Here is a 26145-nt window from a genome sequence, read left to right as displayed (position 1 = left end):
TCTTTTGTTTCCGAATGTTGGCTCACATCATCTTCACAGATCTTAAGTGCAGGTTGAGTAGCAGGAGGGGGGTTACAGGAGGTATTGGTGTTTGTGTGTAGTGAAGGTCAGAGTGGGTGTGGGGTGTGAGATTGGGCCCTTCAAATCTACAGTAGAGCACATTCAGGTCGTCAGCTAGTTGTTGGTCCACCACAGGGTTGGGGGCAGGAGTCCTGTAATTTGTGAGTTGTTTCATGCCACTCCACACTGATGCAGGGTCGTTTGCTGAAAACTTGTTTTTCAGCTTCTCAGAGTATCTTCTTTTAGCCACTCTGATTTCCTTATTCTGTGTGTTCCTGGCCTGATTGTACAAGACTTTATCCCCACCACTGTAAGCATCCTCTTTGGCCTGACGAAGCTGCCTGAGTTTTGCTGTAAACAATAGTTTGTCGTTGTTGAACATTAAATACACTAAGTCCTAGTAGGAATGCACATATCCTCACATAAACTGATATATGATGTAACAGTATCTGTGAGCTCGTCCAGATTGGTGTCTGCAGCCTCAAAAATACTCCAATCAGGATTTTAATTTCTGTCTGTAGGTTGGAAGATGATGAACCAGACAGTGATCAGAGAGTCCCAAAGCTGCTCTAGAGACAGAGCGATATGCATCCTTTATTGTTGTGTAGCAATGATCCAGTGTATTTCTGTCTCTGGTGGGGCATGTAATGTGCTGTTTGTATTTGGGAAGTTCATGTGTGAGGTTTGCTTTGTTAAAATCCCCAAGAATGATAATAACTGAGTCCGGGTATTGTTGTTCTGTGTCTGTGATTGATCAGCTGTTGCAGCGCTGTGTTCAAACACGCGTTTGGCGTGATATACACACTCACCAGAATAAACAGGGAAAATTTCCGTGGCGAGTAGAAAGGCTTACAGTTAATAAAGAGCGCTTCCAAATTAGGACAGCACATCCTCTTTAACGTTGTTACATCTGTACACCAACTTTCAGTGATGTAAAAGCATGTTCCACCGCCTCTCGTTTTCCCCGTTAACTCCGTGATGCGATCCGCTCTGAACAGCTGGAAGCCTGGCAGATGTAACGCGGTTTCACTCAGCCAGGTTTCTGTGAAGCACAAGGCAGCAGAGTTTGAAAAGTCCTTGTTTGTACAGGTGAGGAGATGTAGTTCGTCAATTTTGTTAGGAAATAGAGCGGAGATTAGCTGGTTGAATGCTCAGCAATGCTGTTCAAAAGCCGCGCCGATGGAGCTTGACCAGCGTGCCTGCTCGTCTCCCTCTCCTGCGTCTCTTGAACAGCAAAGCTGCGCCTCCGACTAAAATATCCAGCAAAGCATCTGAATATTCAAAAACCAGGGAAAAGATTGTCTGGTATATGCTGTCGAATGTTCAGCAGTTCGTCTCTGTTAAAACTGATTGGAAAAAGATTACTAAACACAGGACAAACAAACAAAAACAACAAAAGAATAGGAGCGCTCCACACCGAGGCAGCCATCCATGGCACGATCATGATAGGTGTGGCAGATTTAACAAGTATGAGTCCTTGCAACTATCAGTTTTAATTAAAAATGACTCTCTAGAGTGAAAAAATGAGATGAGATGTAAAACATTCTGAGATTTAAATGCAGATCAATGGAGGATTCAGTTTTGTGATCCGTCTAGCACCCCCTTGTGTAAAGACAGTGTTGTGTCTCACAAAATAGGTTATTTCTGACAACATTTGGGTCAATATCAAAATATGTTGACAGACATGTCCCTTGACTTTTTTTAGTCATGAAAAAGCTTTCAAATAGGTTTTTTTTTTATTTTTTTTTATTGATTATTATTTTTTTTTTTAATATATATAAATGTATCATTCTATAATCTAATCTTTAATTATGTAAAATAGCTTGACTCTGTTTTGCTAATTTTTTTTAAAAATATATTTGAAATTGTCAATTGCCTGAAAAAAAAAAAAAACCTTGTCCTCTTCATCTGGTACACCACTTCTATGACATGTAAAGTTATTTATATATTTATTTTGTACTTATTTTTAATACAAGCATTAGTGCAAGGCTGAACAAGTGTGCAAAAAAGCAAAACAAAATTATTATTTATAATTTAAATAATTTAAAAAGAATGTTTGTCCCTATTATCAATGATAAAACCTTTTGTTTTTGTTTTTTTGTGGAAAATAATTTAAGGTCAAAGTTCAGAGGCTGCTTAAATATGCATATAGTGATTTTTCCCAGCATGTTAAAAAGTTATTAATTCACATTTTAACTAATATTTTCACACAAAAATATTTGGTGTTGTACCCCTTTGAACTCTCAAAATGTGGTGTAACACATTTAACCCTCATTAGTGTAAACTTGCTTCATTCGTGAAACAAAATAAAAAAAGATAAGAAAGAACAACAGCCAAGTTGTCCTTTATGAATAAAAATAATGTCAACATGTTATAAAATGTTTAGCTCCAGCGTTTATAGGCAAAAACTGAACTGAATGGAACATTTTTAATGACATCTCGAGCATAGTCCTTGAAAACAAATAAAAATGTGCTTAAAGTCCTTGAAAGTCCTTGAATTTAACTTTGAAGCATCTGTATGAACGCTGGATTAATGTTTAAAACTTAGAAATATATTTACAGGCAAATAAAGAGAAGCACACATTTTATCAAACCATGCAGCACTTGCCTTCATCATAAAAGTATTATATGTGTATGTAATATGAGTGAGTGTTTCTCAAGAAATGTTTGGTTCTCTCCAGATATTGTCCTCCCCCATCAGAAGGACATTAACAGAATGGACAGTTTCCGGGAGCAGCTGGGGGAGGACTGGCTCAGCTACCAGCATCACCTTGATGATACTCCAGTCCTCCCAGCTTTCCCCAGAGTAGACATGGTGACCTTTGAAGGGAACGCCAACTGTTACTCTACCCCACCATCTCCCCTGCTTAAAAATAGCATGTTGCTCCCTCCTCCGCTACGGTCCTCTGAACCTAGAGCGGAAGAGGACAAAGAGGAGATGGAGGGCACAGACCTGCAGATTGAGACAGAGTCCACCCTGCAGTGGACAGGCCACAGTCCTCCAAACACTGAATCTACTCTCGAGATGAGTCTAGGACTCACTCAGGCTCCAGTTGAAGCCCACGCTGACCCACCACCACCAGAGGAAGAGGATGACGACAGGGGAGGTATGTCTGTTGCTTTCTAGGAATGCATAGATCCCGAAACTTGCCACATACAGTGTTAATGTACTTATACTCATGCGCATAAAATGCTCTTAAAAGGATAGTTCACCCAAAAATGAAAGTTATTTCATCTCATTATTTACTCACCCTCATGATATCCTAGATGTGCATGATTTTCTCAGCTCAGTAGGTCCTTTAAAATGCAAGTGAATGGTGATCAGACTTTTGAGTCAGCATATGGACTTGTGAGAATTATTGCCATTCCTGTATTACAGATGAGCAGTGTGTTAAGAGATGCACATGCTCTTGTCAGAATCCAGAGCTCTTTTAGACCATTACACTTTATTTTTGAACAGTGGACCTGTGCAGGCCAATGCTGGTGGGGCTGCTGTCTGAGGATGCAGAGACAGATGGAAAAAGTTCCTCTGAGCTACTTTTCCTGCGAGTGCGGCAGAGCTACCTGCTGGAGGTAGACATGCACCAGGGACGAGTTACAACACGACTGGAACTAGATGGCTTGCGAGAGGTCATTACAGCTCAGACCGTCTGTACAGTAAAGGTCAGGTGACCAACTTTCTTTTCATAAAGTGCTGCATGATGATTAGCCAAATGGACCATCCTTGTCTTTTCACATTTCTCTTTCTCACTTTCTTTGACTCGTTTAGGAGGTGGAGGGGATTCATCCAGTCCTGGAGCTCCATTTCCGGTACATTAGCTGTGAGAGACGTAAACGTTGCTACATAATGCTGGATGATGAACCGCAGGAAGCGTTACAGGTCAGCAGGAAAACTCATCAAACAATCAGGCGTAATCAGCAGATACTTAATTTATTTAAGTGATTGGCTACTTCACAACTTGTCAAAGACCTTGTAATAATTCTAAGTATGGCAACAAAACATTCTTTTTATGAAAACTATTCTGACACAATCCATGCACAAAAAAACTTCTACAGTAAATTTATTGTTAATGTCCTGACCTCCTGCTGTTCGACTGTTTTTAATGAGTTCAGACTACTAACTCTTCAGGTATTAGCAGAGGTTCTCTCCAGAGTTGCGGAGGAAAACGAGCTGCAGGTAAAGGAAGAAAAGCCAGAAATGGTTCGACTCCAGTGCTTGAAGTGCCAGAGCGAGTTCTGCCGACCAGCTGCTGGGTCAGAAATCAGCTTTAACGACCTGGATGAGCCAAGGAATGACAGTAAGGACACAGCTTTAAAAATAAGAAGTAAACACTCTGCTCATCAGTGAAACACGAATTGGCATTGCAGTGGTTTCATTGCTCAGCTCCCTTTGCTTTTGACCATGCAGTTTTCTGATGTGTCATCAAGGCTAAGGCACTACATTAGATATGATGATTTATTAGCATGGCGGCACATTCGTGGTCCTGATCATTTCATTGCAGATTTCAGCACAAAATCATGGTTTGTAGGGGGTAATTATTTTGCAGGAGCAAGATAAATCCTTGATTTAAAGATCCACCAAGGAATAACATGAATACAGAATGGTTGCCAGGTACTTTGTTTAAAGGCTTTTTATCTTGGGACTCCATCAGGCAGCCAGTAATTGTAAGTAATGTGGCCCATTTTCTGCATAACCCATTTAAAGGGATAGTTCACCCAAAACTGAAAATTCTCTCATCATTTACTTACTCTCATGCCATTCCAGATGTGTATGACTTTCTTTCATCTGCAGAACACAAATAAAGATTTTTAGAAGAATATCTCAGCTCTGTAGGTCCATACAATGCAAGTGAAAGGTGACCAGACTTTTGTAGCTCCAAAAATCACATAAAGGAAACAAAAATAATCCATAAGACTCCAGTGCTTTAATCCATGTCTTCAGAAGTGATATGATAGGTGTGGGTGAGAAACAGATCAGTATTTAAGCCCTTTTTACTTTAAATCTCCTCTTTAACTTTCACTTTCAGGTGTTAACGTGGAGATATAGAGTAAAAAAAGGACTTAAATACTGATCTGTCTTATGGATTACTCTTCTGCTGCCTTTATGTGATTTCTGGACCTTCTGAATTCTGGTCATCATTCACTTGCATTGTATGGACCTACAGAGCTGAAATATTCTTCTAAAAATCTTCATTTGTGTTCTGCAGAAGAAAGAAAGTCATACACGGGGGCCTGGGTAGCTCAGTGGTAAAATATGCTGGCTACCACCCCTGGAGTTCGCTAGTTCGAATCCCAGGGCATGCTGAGTGACTCCAGCCAGGTCTCCTAAGCAACCAAATTGGCCCGGTTGCTAGGGAGGGTAGAGTCACATGGGGTAACCTCCTCGTGGTCGCTATAATGTGGTTCGTTTTCGGTGGGGCGCGTGGTGAGTTGAGCGTGGTTGCTGTGGTGGATGGCGTGAAGCCTCCACACGCGCTGTCTCCGTGGCAACACGCTCAACAAGCCACGTGATAAAATGCGTGGGTTGACGGTCTCAGACACGGAGGCAACTGGGATTCATCCTCCGCCACCTGGACTGAGGCGAATCACTATGCGACCACGAGGACTTAGAGCGCATTGGGATTTGGGCATTCCAGATTGGGGAGAAAAAAAAAAAAGAAAGTCATACACATTTGGGATGGCATGAGGGTGAGTAAATGATGAGAGCATTTACATTTTGGGGTGAACTATCCATTTAATAGATTTTTAACTTATTACTTTTATCTCCTGCAGGCCATTTTCCTCTTAATCACTGGTTTGATATGAAGTTCATTGTCCTGATTTGCAGCACTGCAAATTCCTGGGGGTTCTGGGACATTTGTTCAGCTGTTTTAAGTCTTTTTGCTTTGTTTCGTGCCGATCATTTGTGCCAAACAAAATATTGGTTCTGCAATTGGGCAGGATGAGTGAATGTGTTTGTTTTAACCCTTGTGCGACCTTCAGGACATTTTTGTCTTTTTCATTTTAGTTTTTTCGATCATTTTCTCTGTGTTAATGCCAACAGCATAAATTTTGCCAAAGGTGTGTATTTTGGGGGGAATTTTGATATTTCAAGCTCAGTTCCTATAATACATCTATAATACACTGTGTACACACAATAGTTACACTCAGGACCTTCAGGACAAAAATGTCCCCATTGAAACCCATTAAAACTGCAATATTTGATCCCAGTGCCATTAAAGCATAATATCATGAATTCTATGATATTATGCTTTCATTCTGGAGCCCTGACTTCAAAATTTACATTTTTTATATTTTCCACCAGATGGCACCATTTTTCTCATGTTTAGCCTATGGAGCAAATACAAGCTTTTTCCCTATTCTCTGTTATTCGCTGTATTATAGAGCACTGCAGGACAATTGAATAAATGATGCAGCTAAAATTGTGTGTGTGTGTGTGTTGGTATGGATGTCAGAGTGTGTTTTGTGTGTGTGTGTATTGAGAAATTTGTGTGTGTAAAAAAACAACAGTGGCATTATGTAAACAAACTGGCATTTAAAGGGTTAAAATCCTGAAAATGAATGAATATTTGGTAGTTATGATCAGGACTGATGTTGGTTAAAAAAACTAAGTCAGTGAAAGTGGAAAATAATATTAATATATAATATTATTATGGCAGTTTTTTGACAGATATTTTTGTCCTCGAAGGACCTCTGAGTAACTATTTTAAATTGACGCACAAGGGTTAAGAGGTTTGGAGGTATTAAAATAAATCCACAAAGAAAAGTATGGGTTAAACGCTTGTAGTGAGCGTTACCTTGCATTTGGATTTTTTTTTTTTATTTCTTTTTTTATATATTAGTCATAATTTTGAACAGCTGGACTGAATTTTAGGAGGACTGTTTATCCTTATATTCCTCACTGCTTTTTTTAAATTTTTTATTATTATTTATTGTTTTTAATCTACAGGTTGTACTCTCATCTGCTCAGAGTGCAATAGCAATCATGTGGTTCAGCTGGCTGTCCAATTAGCTCCCTCGACCAGTACACCAATTCACTGTCCACTGGACCAAAATGGTGACAGATACTTCACCTTTGATGACAGGGACACACCTGTCCGTCCTCAGCACGAGGTCAGCGTTTTTTTTTTTTATACAAATATGTCACTTTCGTATGGTTTGATATCTCCACACATGCTCACACACGTATTTGCTTCATCCCCCTAGGCATCTGTCCCGGGACAGTCTTTATTATCCTGTAACAGTCCCCTACATTTGACCCAGTCTTTAGAGGTCTCTGCTCTGCAAGAGGGAGCCACAGCTTTCTTCCAAACAGCCCATAGCGTCCTGTCCAATTCTTTAACCAATCAGAGTGAGGCATGGGCTGATCAGAGCACATCTCAGCCAATCAGCGTGGACACAACTGATGGAAATATGCATGGTAGCTCAGAAGGGCTTAAGGAAAGGGTGACTGGCAGCTCCTACCACAACAGGTTTCACAAACATCAATACCAGCAGTCACCGATGCGCACAGAAGGATCTAACTATGGTGGGTAGTCAAGTCTAGAGATAGAGCAGTAAGGTGGTTAGGGAGGAACAGTAGTGGTGAGCATTTATTTAAAGTAGGAACTAGCTTGAATAGATGGATCCAAACCTTGGAAATGCTGTAATTGTTGGAGACAAGACAAAGCAAAGGGGATAATTTAAGACTTTGCTGTAATCGCCCCTCCCTATCATTATGGCAGCCATGTTTTGGCAATGTTATATAATGCTTAAAAGATTATGAAAGAGTTGCCCAGATCCACTATTGAAATCTTTTGCTCAAAAGGACCAGTAATTTATTTATTTTTATTTATTTATTTATTTTTCTCCCCAATTTGGAATGCCCAATTCCCAATGCGCACTAAGTCTTCGTGGTGGCATAGTGACTCAATCCGGGTGGCGGAGGATGAATCTCAGTTGCCTTTGCGTCTGAGACCGTCAATCCACGCATCTTATCACGTGGCTTGTTGAGCACGTTACCATGTAGACGTAGCGCGTGTGGAGGCTTCACGCTCTTCTCCACGGCATCCACACACAACTCACCACACGCCCCACCGAGAGCAAGAACCACATTATAGCGACCATGAGGAGGTTACCCCATGTGACTCTACCCTCCCTAGCAACCGGGTCAATTTGGTTGCTTAGGAGAGCTGGCTGGAGTCACTCATTTGAACTCACGACTCCAGGGGTGATAGTCAGCGTCTTTAATCGCTGAGCTACCAAGGCCCCCTAGTAATTATTTTTTATTTCACACACACACTCATGTTGGTGCAGCTATCCTTATGAGGACTCTCCATAGACATAATGATTTTTATACTGTACGAACTATAGATTCTATCCCCTAACCCTAACCCTCACAAAAAACTTTCTGCATTTTTACATTTTCAAAAAAACATCATTTAATGTGCCATTTCTCTTGTGAAGACCACCCAAAAGATCCTCACAATCAGAAATGTCCTCACAGAACAGGTTGATTTTCAATACTTGGTCCTCACAAGTATAGAGAAACCTGTACACACACTCTCTCACACACACACACTCTCTCTCACACACACACACACACACTCTCTCTCTCACACACACACACACACACACACATATGTATGTAGGCTAAAACAAGTGTTTACTTGGTTCACTAGACAAGTCAGACATGTAACACTGAACAAGTTATTTTCTGCAGTCAAAATAAATGCAAAGACAAAATTTTAGAAGTATTACGTTATTGTTATTCCCGTATCCTTTCACAAACTGTCAGTATGTGCTACAGTGGAGGAGACTGGTCCTGATCGTCCCATTAGATCTTACATAGTTGTCTAAGATCATAGTTAGATCATAGTTGACCTCATGTTTTTCACACCGAATGCACTTTCTTTGGAAAATAAAAACAGCCGTTTGCACACGTAGTTTGTGCGATTCTTTTGTGAAAAGTTCAAATCTTCCAGCAGTAGCTGTGGGGCAATTTGCTCTTATTAGAGTAGACATGATAACAGTGAGGGGGATTCATTAAATATCATAATTTATCCCAAATCCTGAGTTTATCCTGATCCACCCATACTTAAGAAATATAAAAAGCCCATATCTCTATTAATATTTTGGAAATAGGGTGTTTCAACTCCACAAACAGCATTTTTGGGGCATTTTCTATCTATCTAATTCTGTTTTTTTATTTTATATTTTTATTTTTATTTAAACATCCTTTAATTGATAAAGACAGAATATGGCCTAATGCACACCATGTTTGGTAGATTACTTTGATTCAACTGCAGTGCTTTATATTTCAGATCAGTTTGATATGCTGTCAGAGGCAGTCGACCATCGGCTTCAGCTTTACCTGGATATGGAAGTGTTTAAAGGAGAAGAAGTGCTTCGCTGCTTTTTAAAGGCTAGATATTTTGTTTACTATTTACTAATGAACATGGACAGAGAAAAACTATGTCTGTTTGGACACAAAAAACATTAGACAAGCCCCAGTCAGATAAAGTTCTAATGCTGTCATGACATGAGTAATCAGATTTCCCCTGATATTTTGACATATAAGAGTTCATTGCGATATATAAACATTTTGTAAGTTTCAGAACTCAAAACGTCACCAACAATCATTCCGAATCTGAATCAGAATCAGCTTTATTGCCAAGTGTGCTTACACATACAAGGAATTTGTCTTGGTGACAGGAGCTTCCAGTGTACAACAACACAAAAACAGCAGCAAGACATAGATAATAATACAAAATACAAAATAAAACTAATTATACACATACGTACAGACACACACATACATACATACACATGGGTAGTGCAAATCTAATACAATTTGTTATGTACAGTGCAAATGTTTTTTGTTTTTTTTTCCCAGAGGAATGAAATGGCAGAAGAGGTTGGATGTGTTGGATAAATCTAAGAAAGACTAAACTGTGTATTGCACATAGTTATTGCTCAATGGGGCAGTTTAACTGTTCATGAGATGGATAGTCTGAGGAAAAAACAGTTCTGGTGCTCAGAGCTCTGAAGCGTCGGCCAGAAGGCAACAGTTAAAAAAGGTAGTGGGCAGGGTGAGTGGGGTCCAGAGTGATTTTTCCAGCCTTTTTCCTCACTCTGGATTTTCACGCATTTGGCGCAATATACACACTCACCAGAATAAACAAGGAAAACTCCCGGGGCGAGTAGAAAGGCTTACAGTTAATAAAGAGCGCTTCCAAATTAGGACAGCACATCCTCTTTAACGTTGTTACATCTGTACACCAACTTTCATTTATATAAAAGCATGTTCCACCGCCTCTCGTTTTCCCCGTTAACTCCGTGATGCGATCCGCTCTGAACAGCTGGAAGCTGTTTGAATATTCAAAAACCTGGGAAAAGATTGTCTGGTACATGCTGTCGAATGTTCAGCAGTTCGTCTCTGTTAAAACTGATTGGAAAAAGATTACTAAACACAGGACAAACAAACAAAAACAACAAAAGAATAGGAGCGCTCCACACCGAGGCAGCCATCCACGGCGCCATCATGATTCCACGGTCAAAATCACCGAGATTTTTTTCTGATGGTTAATGTGAACATTAACTGAAGCTCCATTGAGTGGCATTCCTGTGGACGGAAATGCCTTGTTTTGGGTGGCACTGTCTGTTCAAACAGTGACAAGCGTGTGAATATTTGGGAAACCTGTTTGAAAACAGTCATCTTCATCACAACTTTAACCTCAGGGACTTTGCTGACTTGTCCTGAGTGGAATAATAACACTTCCATCATCATGACTGTGATGATAGCACTTATCCTCTTCAATATCGTTGGAATGTAATCTCCTCAAAAAGAACAAGAAGCAAAAGTAGGCTTTTTAAAAAAGTGTATTATTTTCCTTTATCTCGGGTCACTGGATATTTTGAATTTGACGCCTCTTCCAAACACACGCACAATACGTACCATGCATGTTTTGAAGACTTCAGAGTGATCATATCTGTAAAGTTCTGTTAGATTCTTCTTCACTATCACGTGTGTGCTACAGGAACACATTACAGACAGACTTGTGCAATGAGAATTCAAATAAGATAATTAGAATAAAACCAGTAGGTTTTTATGTTCTAATTTTGTTTTTAAGCCTAAAAGATCATTTTTATTTTTTTATTTTTGTAGAATGCACGGACATAAAAAAGTTTTACTATGTAAAAACCATAGTCTACGTTATAACTACTTAAAAGTTTTCCAGTAGTCATGTTTACTTGCAAAACCACTTAATTTCTTAAGTGACTTATCAAGCTTCGAGTCAGATAAACATTTAGAGAAATATTGAGTTCACCTGGCTCAAAATATTTTTGTTAGTAAAGGTTTACAGTTTCTTCACTAAGATCTTTATATGGGTTATTCTGCCACCTGAATCTGCCTTTGTTTAGGAAAGCAATATTTAAGTTTCTTTATGCCATTATTAAGATGGCGTTTAGTTTTTTATCTGCAGTAGGATTGTCACAATACCATAATTATATCTTTTAATATTATACCTGCTAAAGTATCACGATACGTCTCATTTTGTTTCTTATAGCAAGACAGTGAGTATTCTGTTATTGTGTTAGTTCTTAACAGATTATACAAAGACAGTGTAATGATTACAAATTAGACCACATTTTATGAACAATTAATGTTGAAACGAATGGAAATAATGTTGAATAATGTTGAAAAAAGACTTCCATTCCACCTCTAACGCATCCCAGCAAATTACACAATTGTGTCCTTTTATATTTGTTTCAAATGTGTTAGAAGAGTCTTTAGTCATGATTGAAGGGTTTGAAGGTAAGCACTGCAATACATTCGGCATCTTTGAAAGGTTTAAATTAAGCTTTATTTTTTATTTTTTATCTTTTTATGGTTTTACTTGATTTCAGATGTCCATTGTGAAGTTTGGAGATGCAGTGGAGTTCCAGTCTCTCATGGCTGTGTCCAACCAGCACATCTACATCTTAGAAATCACCTCGCAGTCCGAGTAAGCCACTTCATGTTTCTTCAGTTTAATTACAGGTTTTGGGAAAGCAGGCTAACTACTGCTGTAATGATCAAGCAACTAACCCTTAAGTTAGCTCAAAAGCAGTCCAGACGAAAAGAAAAAAGCTGATATAAATCCGATCTTCATTTCCTGCGCTATATGGAAATAATTCACTTCCATGGTTATGCTAATGCCGGGCAGAAAAATTAAAAGATGTTATTTATAATTTGATTCCAACTGACTTTGAACAGTGCGTGTGTGTCTCTGTTTGTGTGCACACTGTGTATTCCCTCACTGGGCTTCTCGTAGGTAAGATGTGTCATGCGCGACAGCTGCGCTCATTGCCAGTGTTTAGTGTCAGTTTCTTCAGTGAACTGCATCAATTAAATGAAGAAAAAAGTTCTGTCTCTCCTACAACGTGCATCCGTGTCTTCATTTGTTATTATTTATCGCGCGATGTGAGCCCTATGCAAATACTCAGTAGCAGCTGTTATATTTATCGTTTGACATAGCGCTGTTTGGGCGGAGTAAAGTTTACATATGCGTCTTGAACAGCCAGATGCATTTACATTTGACCGTGTTATGAATGGAATGTGTCTCAGTCCACCGCCTGAAGTGGTTTGAGCGATCGGATTGCAATCTGTCTCAAATGTGTTTCAGAGGATATTACAACCTGGACTTTTCAGTGTGGCCAAGTGTAAATGGGCCCTAAAACAAATGTCTATATCATCTTGCTGTTTGATTGTATATCAAAATCTTATTAGTATACTACTGAACAAACTTAAAATTGGTTCAGAACAAAAGCATAGCCAATGCTAAAAGCACAACTAATTTCTTTTTTGATGATTATTTATTTATATTTTATTTTATTGTAATTTGTTTAATGTCCTCCAATCCAACACACTTGTTGACATATCAGTAATTGATTGTTTTTTCCACTCTCCATTCATACTCAAAGTAAAATTATGTATATTGAAAAGAGAACAGATGCATAGTTACAGTCATTACAACCAAGTTTATCATAGTTTTGAATTTATGTAGTTTTTTTTTATTTCTATTTAACTTTCAGTTTGTTCTTTCAATTTAGTGTTCAAGTTTATTTACCTATTTAAAATGATCCCTATCTCAAAAATGTATATAGATAATATAATATAATGTAATGTAATGTAATATACCCTAACCCTATACTGAGATTTGTTTTACTACCCCAATTTAAAAAAAGTTGGGACAGTGTGCAAAATGCCAATAAAAACAAAAAGGAGTGATTTGTAAACTCTATTCACCCTGTGCTATATTGAAAGCACTACAACAACACATTATTTGATGTTTTACCTTGTGATTTTGTGTTTGTGTGTGTGTTTGTGTGTGTGTTTGTGTGTGTGTGTGTGTGTGTGTGTGTTTGGGTACTGAAGACACACGTTTAAGTTTAGCGAGCAGAATTTTCCCCCATTCATCCATTATGCAGGTCTTCAGCTGTGCAACTGTACGGGACCTTTGTTGCCATATTTTGCGCTTCATAATGCAGCATACATTCTCAATTGGAGACAGTTCAGAACTGCAGACAGGCCAATCTCTCACCCGCGCTCTCTGCTTTCGCAGTCATGCACTTGTAATCCGGGCAGTATGTGGTTTGAAGTTGTCCTGCTGGAAAATGCAGGGACATCCCTGGAAAAGACGCCGCCTGGATGGCAGCATTTGTTGCTACAAAATTTGTGCACATCTTTTTACATTAATGGTGCCCTCACAGATTTGCAGGTTACCCATGCCATGTGCACTGACACAAATTGAATACTTGTGATACTGTGTACCATGACAGACACTAGCTTTTGGTCCTGACACTAAAAACAGCTTGGATGGTGCTTTTCCTCTTTGAAATGCCCAAAATCCTTCCAATTCGTCTTTGGGGAACATTGTTCTCAAAGCACTGAATTATTTGCTGACGCATCTGTTGGCAAATTGCCTCACCTGTTCAACATCATCTTGTTATTTCAACTTGTCAGATTTGTCTTAACTTTTTTGGAGTGTGTTGCAGGCATCAATTAATTGGCATTTTGCATTCTGTCCCAACTTTTTTGGAATTGGGTATGTCTGGACTCTGTCTTCAGGGGTTTGGAAATTTACAGGTGATTCAGTATATTTGTATTTTCTATACTTCCTGAGAAGTTACATTAAATGATTTTACTGCGAATGTTACATTCATAACACTTGAAAAGCCCACTGCTAACAGCATTCAGGCCATCAGTCACAAATGTCTGGTTCTTTCCTAGAAAGTGGCAAATCATTTTCAGGAATCTTTCAAAACCAACCACGGATCATTTCACGAAGCTGTTGTTGTATAATAATAATATTTTGATGATAAAATTGCCCCTTCGCTAAGCCCCGCCTTACAAGCGCTTTTGACCAATCCTGTCTTAGCAACTGTTGCCCTGCCGCCATTACCCTGACATAGTAAAAGCGATAGTAAATAAACAGTTCACAGCATCGAAATAAGCGTGTTATGAGATGTTATAAACAGCTCTCTTCACTTACGCTAATGTTATTAGTTAAAATTACTGTGTATTTTATCTATTTACAAAATACTTCAGATAAATATGCATTGCAATGTCACTCTTCAGTTGCGTGCTTTGCTACAGCGATGCGTACAAAGGGGGATGCTTGTCATGTCTAAAATTGTGCATTCTCGTTTTCTTTCCTTGCCTCCTTTACTCGCTTTCTAGCTCCTCCATCTTAGGAAATGAGGAAAGGATGCAAGGAAAGGAAACGAGGACGGAGGAATCGAAGCAAGACGAATTTGTAAATTGGAACTGCTCACTTGAGCGTTGACAGAGTGCCATCTTTGCACAGCTAAATGATCTCAGACGCTTGCAGTAGCTGTTAAAGTATGTAACAATTATGGTTTATTTAAACTGCAAAGTTGAAACATTTATTAAAACTGTTGTGTCTGAGTCTTCATTGCATTTTCTTCAAATAACATTTAGAACTGGATATTTGTGCTGAGTGACTCCAGTACCCTCTAGGGAGGGTAGAGTCACATAGGGTAACCTCCTCGTGGTCGCTATAATGTGGTTCTTGCTCTCAGTGGGGTGCGACGCGCTACATCTCTGCGGTAACATGCTCAACAAGCCATGTGATAAGATGCACGGATTGACGGTCTCAGACGCGGAGGCAACTGAGAATTCGTCCTCCACCACCCGGATTGAGGCGAGTCACTACGCCACCATGAGGACTTAGAGCGCATTGGGAATTGGGCATTCCAGATTGGGGAGAAAATCAAGAGAAAAAAATAAAACTGGATATTTAACGCTTTGAGATGCTGGGAAACGATGATTTAGGTACCTTGAAAGTGCTGGAAAAGTGTTTTGAACTTTACTCTTAAAAAGATGTACAAACCCTGAGTCTAATCTTAGCTTAGTTATTTTGTTAAATGTCTTAATTAAAAGCAGTTCTTCCTGTTTAACTCCATTTGTGTCAGGGTTTTATTTGTTAGACATGCTCAGAAAAGATTCACTGGTTAGTCTCTCTTAGCCTAAAGACCTGCTGTCCATACTCTGATGCAGAAGCATGTAAATCTGATGACTCAAAGATGGTTAGAATTGAATAAAGTCAAGGTTCATTCAGTGCTTGCAAGATGAGCACTGTATTGATATTCCTTGAACATTTTATTTTATTCTCCTTCTCCACAAATTTCTGCAAGCCTGAACCCCTTAACCTACAGACTCTAACTTTTATCAGTACAATAAGTCTTAGGTATGATATCTGTCTTATTTTTTATTTTTTAGAAATGTAATGCTTTTTAAAAAGTTTCACTTTCATACACTGTCTCTACATTTTTTTGCAGAGGTCCACTCTCAGACTGGCTCCAGAAAAGAGAGAGCCATCGGTTGTGTGAGCTCAGCTATCTGGAGGTGGGTCTGAGCTCTCAGACCATCCACATGGAGTTTGACGAGGGAGCAGCAGCATACACACTGCTAGTGCGAAACAGTACTCGCTGCAAATGGTTCTTCAGCAAGCTTACAGGCAAGACTTTTTCTTATACGTGCTGTGGTTTAACAAACACTTTGAGGGAAAGAAGGATGAGAAATACCAAAGTCTTGGAATATAATGCATTAAAAATATAATTACCTGAACAAACACTATACATTGTGAAACTGGGGTGGAATCGAACCAAGGACTTTTAGATGATCAAACTAGCTCTTTAGCCACCACACCACACTGGCAAAAACTTTAACAGTTCCCAGCAGGGCCGGAGTGGCAATCGGAAAATCGGGAGAATTCCTGCTGGGCCGGTCAAAAATTGGGTCAGTTAGGTCCGCATGTTTTTTGACAAACTTTCATCATATGTCGCATAACAATTGCCAACGGTCCGTAACATCCGGTATTTAAAGGATCAGAATTGCGTTCCGTATTATAGCGGACACAGTCTGTATTTTATCATCTCACACCCAAACAAATGAGAGAGTAGCATGTTAGAGACGAAACTGATGTTGCGCTGCTTCACTTGACAGCGCGGGAAGGATCACGGAAGATCCATCGAGAACAGATAGGCTATTAATAGCTGAATGGATGAACATGCTTCAGGAACAAGATCATCACAAGTTTAATACTGACTGCAGTCTCACAATCTCAATCAATTAATCTCTGAAATCCTCTTCCCTAGCAGTGCAGAATGATAATAACAAAATTATTTTTTGTCACAAAATAACAGAATACTTAAAGTAAATGAATACAGATGCAACAGCACGACACGGTATGAAAATAATGGGACTTTACAGCTCTGAAAAGATTAAACTCAATGAAACAAACTGCACAGAGTGCCTTCAATGTTGTATCATGCGATAAAACTCTCTTAAAGAGACAGTAACCATTTTGCCTTTGTCCTGAACATTTACATTCCAAGTAAAAGAAAAGGACAAATGTGTTATTTTTAGTCTTTTATTGCACTCTTATCATTGTAAAATGGCACGTTTTGAATGGCATGTAAAAATGTCAAAACAATCACTCAACCTTCATTGTTTCACTGGATCTGTTGCTATTTTAATTATCTAAAATACAAAGCACTGACCATTTATAGTGTGAACCTGTACATCTTGAAAGAGTTATAAACATTTACAGTTCTATAGTGTTATTATGTGCCTAGATAGTCTTTAAAATAAACTTAGTTTACCCAAAAATGAAATTTCTGTCATCATTTACTCACTCTCATGCCAGCCCTGATGTGTATGACTTTCTGTCTTCTGCTGAACACAAATTAAACTTTTTAGAAGAATTTCTCAGCTCTGTTGGTCCTTTCAATGCAAGTGAATGGTGATCAGAACTCAGAAGGTACAAAAATCACATAAATGCAGCATAAAAGTAATCCATACAACTCCAGTGGTTTAATCCATGTCTTCAGAAGTGATATGATAGGTGTGGGTGAGAAACAGATCAATATTTAAGTTTTTTTTTTTTTCTTTCTATAAATTCTCCTCCCTGCCCAGTAGGGGGCAGTATGCATATGCAAATCACCAAAAACAGAAGAAGAACTTTTAAGAGAGAGGAGTGCTTATGAAAGTGAAAGTGGAGATTTATAGTAAAAAATGACTTAATTATTGATCTGTTTCTCACCGCTTCTCATTTACTTGCATTGAATGGACCAACAGTTCTTCTAAACATCTTCATTCATGTTCTGCTAAAGAAAGTCATACACATCTGGGATGGCATGAGGGTAAGGAAATGATCAAATATCCCTTTAACATTGACTTATTTTTACAACACTTTCAATGATGTCTTATGACAAAGTGAAAATCGTAGTGAATGCTGTATGTGGTATAATGACATGGAGAGCTTAAATAATTTTCAAGTAATTACATATATTGCATATTTTTGCTGTGATCTTGTTTTATTGTTATCATCTTCACCTCCATCCCCCCTTTTGGGTGTGGGCTGACTTGGACATGACATCCCGGGCTGAATATGAATCCCACTCCGGCCCTGGTTCCCAGAGAGACCACAAGCACATAACAGCTGCATAGCTGTTGCTGTTACAGCCAAATGGTTTTGAATCCAAAAATTCCATTCGATAGCTTGTGTCCAGCATGATCTGAAGATCATTTGTGCCAAATTTGATGAGAATACGACAAAGTTTATGGGAACATGTGTCTAAGCGCATGCTTTAGGGTAATGTGAGTGTCATAATATATAAATGTTCCTTTAGTTAAGATAAATCATTGTGCTGTGAGACCCTCATTAGTTCCTTGACTGGCCCTTTTGCTGATCTGTGGAGGGACCCTTCCAGAGCAGCAACTAAAAGCACACAAACAAATACAATAATAACGAAAACATGGACTCCTGTACATTACTAACATTTCAAATAAAATTAATATGTGATTGCATGCTGTGACAATATAATTATCACTGCTCCATCTTTCAATATAAGTTTCTTTGCAAAGCCTAAATCATAATGGTTCTTAATAGAATGCTTAGAGAAATGTGCCTAACAAATGCTAGTCCTCATTCCTAATGTTGGGATCCTTCTGAAACTGCAGAGATGCAGTTTTTCCAAAACCAGGAACACAATAAATTCTGGAGACCTTACTTGACATCTTAATCTTTTTGTTGGTTAAAAGCAAACTACAGTAACAATTAGTTCCTCTGCTTACTTGGAAAATTGGGAAATTTTATCAGGTTTCAAGGAAATATAAAGCTGAGTATCATCGGCATATCAGTAAAAACTAATTCCAAGGTTCCTGATAGTGTCTCAAGAAGGACCTAATACTGACCCCTGTGGCACTTCATACTTCTACTTGATCTAAAAACTCCTCGTTTACACAAACAAAGTTGTTACAGTTGAAAAAAATAGGACCTTAACCATGCTAATGCCTGTCCACAAATGCCAACATAATTCTCAAGCCTATCCAAAAGAATGTTGTGATCTATGCTGTCGAAGGCTGCACTAAGATCTAATAGCACTAGAAGAGAGATGTAGCCGCAGTTAAATAATAAGAGCAAGTTATTTGTAACTCTTACAAGTGCATTTTGTGTACTATTATGGGGCCTAATTCCTGACTGAAATTCTTCATATATACCATTTCTCTGTAAAAATGAACACAGCTGGTGTGGCGGAATGATCCGCCCCTCCTTCTTGTCATCGTCGCCCCGCCTCTTAGGTCTGCCCTTCAGCCAGGGTCACAACGGGAGTTGGGCGGGAGAGCGAGAAGAGGTGCATAATTAATAAGCCTTGTCCTGACAGTGGTGAATGAAGCACACTTGATGTGAATAATGCTTCATCACCGCTGTCTTTAAAACGCAGAGCGCACCTCTTCTCGGGGAGCCGGCTTCAAAGCATTTGCTCTGTAGCTTTGTAAGCTGTTTGTAAGCTTGTGTCTTGTGAAAGTGGAGTAGTAGAGGTTTCATTGTCTTGAAGATAACTTACTTGTTGACCTTTTGTACTTATTCTTTTCTATGACCTAAAGTGTTTAATGAGATACTAAAGCATTAAATTATACTAAAATATCAAATTAGGTGGACAGTGCAGTCAAGAGAGTACATAGTGTAATACAACTTTCTTCAGTTCAGAATATGTGGAGATTTTATTTGATATTATTTGTCACTGTTATTCTTTCTGCAGAAATCGCAAAAGAATTGGCCCCAAAGTCTAACAGCAAGCTGAAGGGCATCTCCACCATGCGGCTGGACCAACGACACCACCTCTGGTATGAAATGCAAACAAACAAGCATCTTTTCCTCTGTGTTTATTTGTTCTCTCTCTGCCTCAGGCTCTCAATTTTCTGTCTGCCTCTTTTGCTAATGGCCCAACATTAACACACAAAGGTGTTCTTGGATAAAATGAGTGAGTGACAATACACCTCAACTGGATAAAACATTGAACTCTCTCATTTGCTAAAATAGTCAATTTCAGTGTTGAGGTACAGTATCTGTTAGGACTCACAGACTAGACTGGCATTCTCCATTGTATCCCATAACTAATTTATTTATTTAATCCTCCTCTGTGTATCCTATAGGCATTTAGTTTGTGATGATGCCCAGCCATGTGGTAAAGAAGGCAACCATCCCTCCTTCCGGTACCTCCTTGCATTTCTTCAGCAAGGTGAGTGTTTGTGTTCTCTAAGATGAAGATATCTAAGCTTTTACCTGTTTCACTCAAGATGCAACTGTGATGCAAATCTGATAGAGCCAGCCACTAACACAGGTAGAGGAAGCATATACTGTAAGAGCTTATATGGTGAGTGCAGCGTGTGGTGACTGGCCTATGACTGGAAACAGCTGAAAAGAGTAGAGGAGCATGTAATGGTTCAGATGAGATTCATTAATACAGATTTTTAGAATATTAGGGTAAATAGAAGGGTGTGGTGTTTCTTAATGTGACTGTCAACAGTGTGTACTGTTATCCAGTGGTTCATACATGCTTTCTTCAGATCACTGTAAGAAATAGTGTTGCACAGGTTTACTTGTATCTGTACTACTTCACAGAAGTGTTGTATGACTCTAAGGGATTGCTTTTGTTAGTGTCCTGTTGATATCATTGAAACCAAACTTAAGAGGTCTTAACAGAGAAAGGGAGAATCACAGAAAACATATGTGTCTGATTCTTCTTGAGAGAGTGGCCCAACTCTGATTGGCTGGTTAAGCTTTTAAGAGCCACCCTGCCACCCTGCTGGCAGTCTAACTCTCCCCCCTTGAATCCTTTATTATAAACTTTCAGCTGGTGAGACTGTACCCTGCCCTGTCCCTTTGAACAACACCAGACAGAGTACTGCGAGAAAAGCTCATTACTCAAAAATCATTAGTGAATAAATAAATGAATAATAAATGAGTAAGTCATTGGCTCTCAAGACAGCAGCTACTGTATCACACCTGTCTGGTTGTGATGTGTCTGACCTGTCCAACTGTCTGCCTAATTAAAACCTCCCCTTTTTGGTCAAGGTTCTTGAATGTTTTGACTTCACAATCAGCTGCCCTAAATAAGTTACTGGAACCTTTTAAATCTGGTTTTAGTTCATGGCACAGTACAGAGATGGCTTTGGTTAGGCACACGAATGACCTTCTCATCACAGCTTACTTAGAAGCCTGTAAAATTTTAGTTGTGCCAGGACTGTCATGCCATTCTCCTTGAGAGGCTGCAGAGTTGAGAAGAGTATAGCTGCAGGCAGACCTCCAAAAAGGGGCAAGAGCTCCAAACCTTTGCCTAACCCTAAACGTTTGTGGGAGTGACACCCCCCTTTTTGAGTTGGCACAAGTTGACACAACTTTTAATCTTGCAAAAAGGGCAAAAAACGTTAAACCTGTAGGGACCAAAAAAAATAAAATAAATTGACAGTCTTTTTTTGTCGTAGATGGCTTTTTGGACTCTGTGAGTGTACTAGCCACCAAAGAAATGCTCTTCCTCCTTGATGAAGACCACCAGTGGAGCAAGAGCCAACCTGAGGGACAAACGACCAGCGGAAAGGTGACCATTCAGGAAACCCAGCCAATCAGCTGTGTCAGTTCCATTCATCTTTTCTCGTCCGATCCATGCCGTGTGGACTTAAAACTTTATGATGAGGTTTGTGGGTGCATCTTTACAAAACATGTCTTGTACTAAACCAGAAAACAAATAAGATAAGAGATGATTAGAGTCAAGTAATTTTCTGAAAAAGCAACTATTGCATTCTTAAGGCCCTTTCACACCAAATGCAACTTTTTGCTGTGATTTCTTGCTGCAGTGAAGATTTTGAATAGGAACAATGGATTCCTATAGAACCTTTCACACCGGGAGCAAACATTGTCAATTGTCAAACGGTGTCAATTTTATTTGCCTGATGATGAAATGCCCTGAACGTTTTAGCTTTGAATCATGAGTCAGAAGCACTGCAAATACCAAAACCAACGCAGTTTGTGGCGCTAAAGCACTGAAAGCTGTTTTGCCCACCGATATTAAACGCTGACGTAAATCAAGGATGTAGTCCTGAACTGGCAGTGAGGGTTGTGTATTTTATTTGCATCAATTGTCTCTAAAACAGAAATATATTTTCTCAAATGGGTTCTCTTTACATGAAAATGATATTGCTGCATCTCTGCCTCACGACACCTTTAAAAAAAGACTTTCTGAACTTACGTGGGTAATCTTCGTAATGTATTTCATAATACTGCATTTTTGCATATGCATCTTTAAACTTCTAATATAATGCAAGTTCTCTTCACAGTATGATACATATTGCACCATCTTTGCCTTTGTATCACTTTTTTTAAAAACAACTTTTCGGAACTTACATGGCTTTTCTTCACCAAATATATGAATACTCCTGCAGTGACTTACTTAAGAAGTTAACTCTATACTTGCATATTTTTCATTGTATAAAAGTGCCTTTTTATACCAAAAACATGATGAAGTATCTCCTCTTCTCATCCGTTAAAGGCGGAGGGTGTTTAACACTCACTGTACCAGAGTAAAAATCACTGTCGATCAGTGCCACCTATTGTAAAGAGGTGAATGTGCTAATGGTGATTATTTGTGTTGCTTTTAACCTCCTGAGACCCGAGCAGGACTGATGTGTGCATTTTCCATTTCTCTTTTTGATTTGTAACTAGTAGCACCTAATTATCCAGCAAAAAAAGAAAAATGTTTTTCTAGAGCAAATCGTTTTCCTAAAAATTGATGTCCACATATGTGGACAGCGGGACTAAGTTGTGAAATTTTAAATAATACCGAGCTATGTGTCCAGGAGTGTTGATTATTCATGTTTTTGAGATGTTACAGACATTACAGCTGATTTTATATAAAGCTGAATAATTAATTCTGATTCAAAGTAATGTCCAGCATCATCAAATCACTGCCAACCATGTTAAAATAAAATGATACATTATAAATTCTGAATCTATGTACTGATTATCATTGTCACATGTGTGTCAAACATGTTGAGTGATCCAAACATCATCTGCAGCCTGAAACTGAACTTTTGATCAGATTTTAGGAGTGAACGCACTTAACTGCATAGAGAGATATAGGATGCTCCCTTGCTCCCTATTTAGTGAATGACTTAACCTCCAGTGTGCTGTCTGTCTGCACTGGTCTCAGATCAGTATGAAATGCACCTTATTTTCATCCTAACTCCATATAAATCCTCTGAAAGCAACATTTATCAGCTTTTGCATGAATACATTTATTCTCAATGTGATAATGTACAGTAAATATATATGAATGCATTTATTAATGTTAATGAACAGAACCGTATTATACAGTGAGAACAAAATAAAATATAACAAAATGTATATTAAAATGAAGTGAAATGACCCACAGATGTGTTAATGTTAAAAGATATTCAAAATAAGTAACCCTTTTCAACTTTTGCGGGAATAATGTCCCATTTTCCACATATGTGGACATCATGTTATCAGTGAGCTGACACACAAAAAATGAATGGATTTTTTAAAGCGGCATATCAAATGAAACTAGAGACACTAATCTTTACAACCAAACAGGTTTCAGTCAACACCTGGTGCTCCGCCCCTTGTAGCGCTTCACTGAAATCTACGTCATGCTGTTGTGTCACGTGATGCGGTGCACCAGATGTTTAACCCTTAAATGACAGTGTAGAGTCTTGCGAACAGTATTCAGTCAGTTTAAATTAAATTATGCATTGCGTATAGCGAAGCCAAAATACAATGTCCACACGTGATGTGGGATCACACAAGGTTATTGTGATTGGGCCATTTGTCTGCAATTTGTATCTTCTTTTTTTTTTTGCGTCACGTCCGGTGTGAAAAGGGCATAAAGTCAAATAAATGTCTAGCTCTTTGCTGTTTGTCTTATGTAGCTTGTTCATTTTTTATTTATTTTTTTGTTGGCAGATGGCCAAGAAAGAAAAGACTTTGTCTTTACTTGCCGAAGATGTAGAGCTGGTGCAAGATTTACTGGACTGGATCAAACATCAATGGGAAGCCATGTTTGGGGTCAAACTGGCTACTGTCAAGCAGTAGCCATGATGTTACAGAAACACACCTCTATTATAAGGCTAAAAGCATGTGGACAACCCCTTCTAATAAATGGGTTTGGCTGTTCCTGTTATTCCGGTAAAAACAAATCTTAATGCTACACCATAGAATGACATTCTTGAGAATTCAGTGCTTCCACTTCATTGAAACAGTTTGGGAAGGTCCTTTTCTGTTCCATAATGGCAGTGCCTTGTGCACAAAGTGAGGTCCATAAAGATATGTTTTAGTAAAGACCAAAGTATACTTTGGCTTTCCACTTGCTGGTATGTCTCGCACACTGTACATATGATGCAGATTTCTACATCCGCACAGTGTGCGTAGACTTTTCATGAGCAAAGCATTCATAATGTGTATGCGTCTCGTCTGGTGTTGAAGAACTTGACTGGCCTGCTTAAAGCCCACACTTGAAACACTATTGAACACCTTTGGGATGAATCTGAATGTGGACTGCAAGCCAGGCCCTGCCACCCAACCTTAGTACATGAGCTCTGTGATGTTCTTGTGTCTTGTAGAACTTTTCATTTCAAAAGCATGGGCATTAATCCCTTCCTTTGCTACTATAACAGCTGTCACTCTTCTGGTAAGGCTTTCCACTAGATGTTGGAATATGGATGTTGGCATTTGCTCCCATTCGGAGACATAAGCTTTAGGGAGTTTAGACAGTGACGTTGGGTCATAGTGCCTGGTTCTCAATCCGCATTCCAATTCATCCCAAAGGTGTTCAGTGCCGTTTAGGTCTGGGATTTGGGCAGACCCGTCAAGTTTTTCCACACCATACTTATTAAACCATTTCTATATGGACCACACCATGTGCACAAGGGCATTGTCATGCTATAGCAGAAAAGGGCTCTTCCCAAACTGTTGTCACAAGAATGTCATTGTAGATTGTTTCATTATGATTTGTCTTCACAGAAATGTCTGGAGTAGCCAAAACATTAATTAGAAGAGGATGTCCACATACGTTTGGTCATATATTGTACCTTACACAATGAAGATTAATGCCTGATCATAAACCTGCATCTGAGCTGTCTTATTGTCTTGGTGTAAATGTAGATTGTCTGTCTATCTGTCTGCCACTGTGTTCTCCCCACAAACTGCCTCATTAATATCTCTTAGTGCTGACATGTAGAAGTTTCTCTCAACCATGCATGAATCATGCAGTGACAAATTTGGGTATAGTGCCTTTTTTTGCTTTGTACAACAAAACACCCTGACCTAGTTTATTACGCATAACTATGCATGCACAAGCAGTTGATGTAGTGTTACGGTTAGGTGGTGTAAATGTTTGAATTGAGGTGTATTTATCACATGGTGAAAAGCATTTAGCTCTACTCTCAGAAAGGTTCAATGGTGGTTTATGAAGGTCACAGGATAATTACGGGTTTCCTTAAGTGTTGGTTGTGTTAATGCCATGTGAGTTAAGACATGTCCTGACCTAAAATACCATTTTTAAAACTTTCAGTTCTTGAAAAAGTTTATAAATTGCAAATTGGTACTTGGTGTACACGATTCTTTATGATGAAATGTATTACTTGAAGTGTGTTGTGTGTGTGTGTTTTGATTCGTTTTATAAGGAAATAGGCAGAAGAGCTCGTTAGTGGATGCGTGACTGTTCTGTCCCTCCAGTTAAAAATGTATACTATACTGCTTCTATATGGAGAGACCAAAAAAGAAGCTAATTACTGTTCTTCAAATCTCAGTGGTCAAAGGGAAAATAAATCTGACATGACATTTTGAATGTTAAAAGACAAAATGGTCTAGAATTTAGTAAAACTTCTGAAGTCGTGTATTGTAAAGTTTAGTCAATTAAGTCATTTGTGTCATTAAAATGTAATGCACTTTTATGTGTTTATAATTGCTCAACATATTGTCAGTCATTCTAAAAATGTATTAAAGGTGTATTTATTACTTTCTATACTGGTCTTCAAACAAGTCAATGATGTGATGACTGATGTGTGCTTTTTTATTTATTTTTTTACTCTTTTTAAATCTTGTGCATCTTTTCATTATTTTTGGTAAGTGGCAGAAAGAGAGAGAAAGAAAGAAAGAGAGAGAGAATGTGTGTGTGTGAGTCATTTAAAAGATGTCTGTTGCTCATAACCGAGTAATTATGCAAATCAAATCAATG

General features: G+C 38.7%; 1 protein-coding gene across 3 annotated transcripts in view; it reads left to right on the top strand.

The window, feature by feature from the left end:
* stk11ip (serine/threonine kinase 11 interacting protein) overlaps window positions 1-25932 on the top strand; it is a 48802-nt gene extending 22870 nt beyond the window's left edge. For 2 of the 3 annotated variants that reach the window (XM_051712571.1, XM_051712570.1), the window contains 13 exons: window positions 2742-3167; window positions 3521-3723; window positions 3830-3940; window positions 4190-4358; window positions 7010-7173; window positions 7267-7588; window positions 9363-9463; window positions 11950-12047; window positions 15886-16064; window positions 19654-19738; window positions 20048-20133; window positions 21380-21588; window positions 23874-25932. In XM_051712571.1, coding sequence (XP_051568531.1) covers window positions 2742-3167; window positions 3521-3723; window positions 3830-3940; window positions 4190-4358; window positions 7010-7173; window positions 7267-7588; window positions 9363-9463; window positions 11950-12047; window positions 15886-16064; window positions 19654-19738; window positions 20048-20133; window positions 21380-21588; window positions 23874-24002 — 2282 coding nt within the window. In that variant the 3' untranslated portion in view covers window positions 24003-25932. Of the gene's footprint in view, window positions 1-2741; window positions 3168-3520; window positions 3724-3829; window positions 3941-4189; window positions 4359-7009; window positions 7174-7266; window positions 7589-9362; window positions 9464-11949; window positions 12048-14764; window positions 14927-15885; window positions 16065-19653; window positions 19739-20047; window positions 20134-21379; window positions 21589-23873 lie in introns of those variants that run through there. The other variant, XR_007898695.1, reaches the window with a different exon arrangement.
* The last annotated feature ends 213 nt before the right edge of the window (window positions 25933-26145 follow it).

The sequence above is a fragment of the Myxocyprinus asiaticus genome, chromosome 12 (genome assembly GCF_019703515.2).
Source record: "Myxocyprinus asiaticus isolate MX2 ecotype Aquarium Trade chromosome 12, UBuf_Myxa_2, whole genome shotgun sequence".
Classification (NCBI taxonomy): domain Eukaryota; kingdom Metazoa; phylum Chordata; class Actinopteri; order Cypriniformes; family Catostomidae; genus Myxocyprinus; species Myxocyprinus asiaticus.
The sequence above is the reverse complement of the archived record's forward strand: the minus strand, read 5'-3'. Positions and strand labels throughout refer to the sequence as shown.